This window comes from Sprattus sprattus (genome assembly GCF_963457725.1).
Source record: "Sprattus sprattus genome assembly, chromosome: 18".
Taxonomy (NCBI): Eukaryota; Metazoa; Chordata; class Actinopteri; order Clupeiformes; family Clupeidae; genus Sprattus; species Sprattus sprattus.
The window spans coordinates 30,200,230-30,203,589 of record NC_137916.1 but is presented as its reverse complement, the minus strand read 5'-3'; the positions used below and the strand labels follow the sequence as shown (position 1 = coordinate 30,203,589).

Here is a 3,360-nt window from a genome sequence, read left to right as displayed (position 1 = left end):
GTGAAGTTACGTTATGTTATATCATGTGGAGTACTTATATGTTATTTTATGTCCTGTTATGTTATGGTAGTGTGGTACGGTGTCCTGTCCTAAGAATTTCAGTGCCCAGACTCTCTTGTTCTGTGCATCTGACAATAAAAGACTTGACTTGGGGGGCACTGTGGCTCAAACAGTAGCCCCGACCAAGTTTGGGCTTGCAGCTCAAGGAGGTTACGGGTTCGAATCCGACCCGATGCCATTTCTCCTGTCCACTCCCCATCTCTTCTCCCTTCAATTTCCTGTCCCACTCTTCACTTGCCTATCAATTAAAAAGGCATGAAAGCCCAAAAACAAATCTATAAATAAAAAAAAAAGACTTGACTTGACTCCCTGTGGAAGTCATACCTGGACGCAGAGTGAGATGAATTTTCTGGGGCTGGATCTGGGTGACGTCCTTGTCGGCTCCTGATGCCTTGTCACTCAGCGGTCTGTTCTCCTGGATCTTCACGCTGCTCACGGGAAACTCAAGCGCTTCCGCCCCGCAGCCAGCACCCACTAGGTTCTCCTTCAGGTCACAGCGGGATACGCTAGAGCCACTCTTCCCAAAGTCCTGACACACACACGCACACGCACACGCACACGCACACGCACACGGACACACACACACACACACACACACATGGACACACACACACACACACACACACACATACATTCACATGAGAAAAAGCACCACTGGTTTGTTATCACTGTGGTACTCATGTGTTAAATCAGTTTAACCAATGATATGACAGTGAATGAGAGTGAAAAAACACACAATATGGTCATTTATTTTTAAGCATGTTGGCACTTACCTCTTGAGTACACCAAGCACAGCTGGGATGAATGGCGAGACAATCTCTACAAGTGCTCACACCTCTAGAAGTGCAGATATTCGCAGCTAAAGATGTATGTGTATGTGTTTGGCAGAGAGAGAGAGAGAGAGAGAGAGAGAGAGAGAGAGAGAGAGAGAGAAAGGGAGAGAGAGATCTCATAGGTCAGATCGTTTCAGTTGGATCACGGTAGCAAAATTCCAGACATTTCAACATATAAGCCAAAAAAAGTTTGCTTTTAAAATATGCATGTTACAATCCTGGCATCAACTGGACCATTATTCCCAGTTTCAGTTGATTGTTTGAAAACTTAGTTCGCAATTTAAAACAGTGTCAAACTCTTCCCGGACAGGTAAGGATGAATATACCTGTGCGTAATGTCAAAGGGAGTGTCCGGATGCCCGGATAGAAATTCCACTTCCACTTAAAACTTTATCGGTTCTGTCCCGTGTTATGTAATTTGACTGGTGGAATTCATACTTTGAATGAACTGTGATATGACTATTTATTCAAAACTGACCACGAGTTCGAGAAACCTGTTCACCCATCATTCTGAGCACAATGTCTAGCCCTGCATGTTACGTAGGCCTAACAGTTTAAGCTATGTATCGAAACTTTTCACTACGGAAAAAAACATATTATATTAAATAACATCTCACCTGGAAACCGTAAGTGAACAATGCGAACTACTTAACATTTTAATTTTGTTTCTATCAAATAAAAATGAGAAAATAAAACATATAAGGCCATAACTTACCAAAAATAGTTGAGGGAGGGAGTATTAACGCCAATAATATCCAATAACGTGCTATTAAACTCTCCATATTGAGGTATGAAAGCGCTGATGCTTGGACGGGAGTGCCTCGGCAAGGTCTCGGCAACTCCCGAGTACGCCTACCTCTAACTACGGTTCTCAAAGAACTGAATCGTGATGCTCGACAGTTTCCTCATACTTAAGGCGAGTCACCGCAGCAAACCTCTCGCAAAACAGGCACAGCACAGAGGGTGGAGGAAATGTTTCCGTCCGAAATATACTTTAGATTTAAAGTATTGCCAAACGAGGGTTTCTTTGAGAATGGATCAACAGCGAGGAAGTGGGTATGGGTTTGTTAACTGTTGCAGAAAGACATTTCTACACTCATATCCCGGGGCTATAGAACATGTACGGGCAAAGATAATTCAGCCCAGTCGCCGCTCTATGGTCGGTACACGACCCACCCTGAGGGCGTTTTCAAGAGGGATAATAAACTGAAAAGAATAGAGATCATGGAAGTGATGAGTTGCTTAGATAAAAAAACGATTTCTGATTGGAGGATGTCTGGGACAGGTAATAAAAAAACCGCAATGCGACTGTTTGTATGTTATTGTCTTTAAGAGCTGAAGATACTTTTCTTGATTTGTAGGCCTCAAAACATATATATATGACAGCTTTCGCTAAACTTCGGCGAGACAGCGTAGAACCTGCAAGAATTTGAGTGATTAGTGGTAACAGCCAGAGTGAAACAGAGCAGTTGCCGGTCAAAGATCCCTCTAGTGGTGACACTCGTCAAGACAATTTATTGTCAAGAGAATTAACACAAAACATGTAAAAAAAAAACACACACACAATAAAACTTGCTTTCCCAGCTCTAGCTTTGTTTTACGGAAAAAAAATGTTGTGGCAAGAAAAATGTGGCAGATGTAGGCTACCTATTTTAACGTCAAGCACCTTGAAGTACAGATAGCCTTTTGTTTTAAAGTGGTGTGACAAGAGGGTCTTCCTCCCGAATTGTCTTGTGCTTTGATGCCTCGTGCCTGTCTCCTCTCTCTGCTCCTTCTCATTTCATCTCGTGCACCTGCCTCTCTGTGAAAGGCCTCAGGACACACAGCAAATAGCCACGGACAGATTGAGACATCGTGAGAATGAGAAAGCAGTAAAGTGGAGGATAAAGTGAGATTAGATCAATTTCACCAACCCTGCAGACATGGCTGAACCCAGACAATGGTATTCTGCTCTTGAACATTCTCTCTCTCTCTTTCTTTCTCTCTCTCTCTCTTTCTCTCTCCTTCCTTCTCTCTCTCTCTCATTGTCTCCTTCTTTCTCTCTCTCCTTCCTTCACTCTCTCTCTCCTCTCTCTCTCTCCTTCTCTCTCTCTTTCTCTCTCTCTCTCTCTATTTCTCTTCTATCCCAACTATTTCGAACTGTAAAACCTGTTGCTAAGCTACTGGCCCCTGTGTGGTGAAATGGTGAGTGTGAGAATTCATGTGAGAGCAAAGATATTGAGGGGATCATACGCCCATTTATAGAGACTTTATGGGCATGTGTGTGTGTTTGTGTGTGTGTGTGTGTGTGTGTGTGAGAGAGAGAGAGAGAGAGAGAGAGAGAGAGAGTGTGTGTTTGTTTGTGATATCCATGTGCTCATTTTTTTCATATAGCTCCATAAGTCCCCCTCGCCTTGTCACCTTTTCTAACACTGCTATCTGGGGTTTGACAGAGGCATCACCTGCTGAATCATCGAGGGAGATAAAA

The 3,360-nt window shown here is 43.3% G+C and overlaps 1 protein-coding gene across 1 annotated transcript in view; it reads right to left on the bottom strand.

Annotated features, from left to right (window-relative positions):
• LOC308379233 (integrin beta-3-like) overlaps window positions 1-1,675 on the bottom strand; it is a gene marked incomplete at both ends in the record, with an annotated part of 24,264 nt that extends 22,589 nt beyond the window's left edge. The window contains 3 exons of the mRNA XM_080856291.1: window positions 385-589; window positions 834-919; window positions 1,609-1,675. Of these exons, the coding sequence (XP_080712417.1) occupies window positions 385-589; window positions 834-919; window positions 1,609-1,675 (358 nt within the window). The remainder of the gene's footprint in view (window positions 1-384; window positions 590-833; window positions 920-1,608) is intronic.
• Window positions 1,676-3,360: the final 1,685 nt, after the last annotated feature.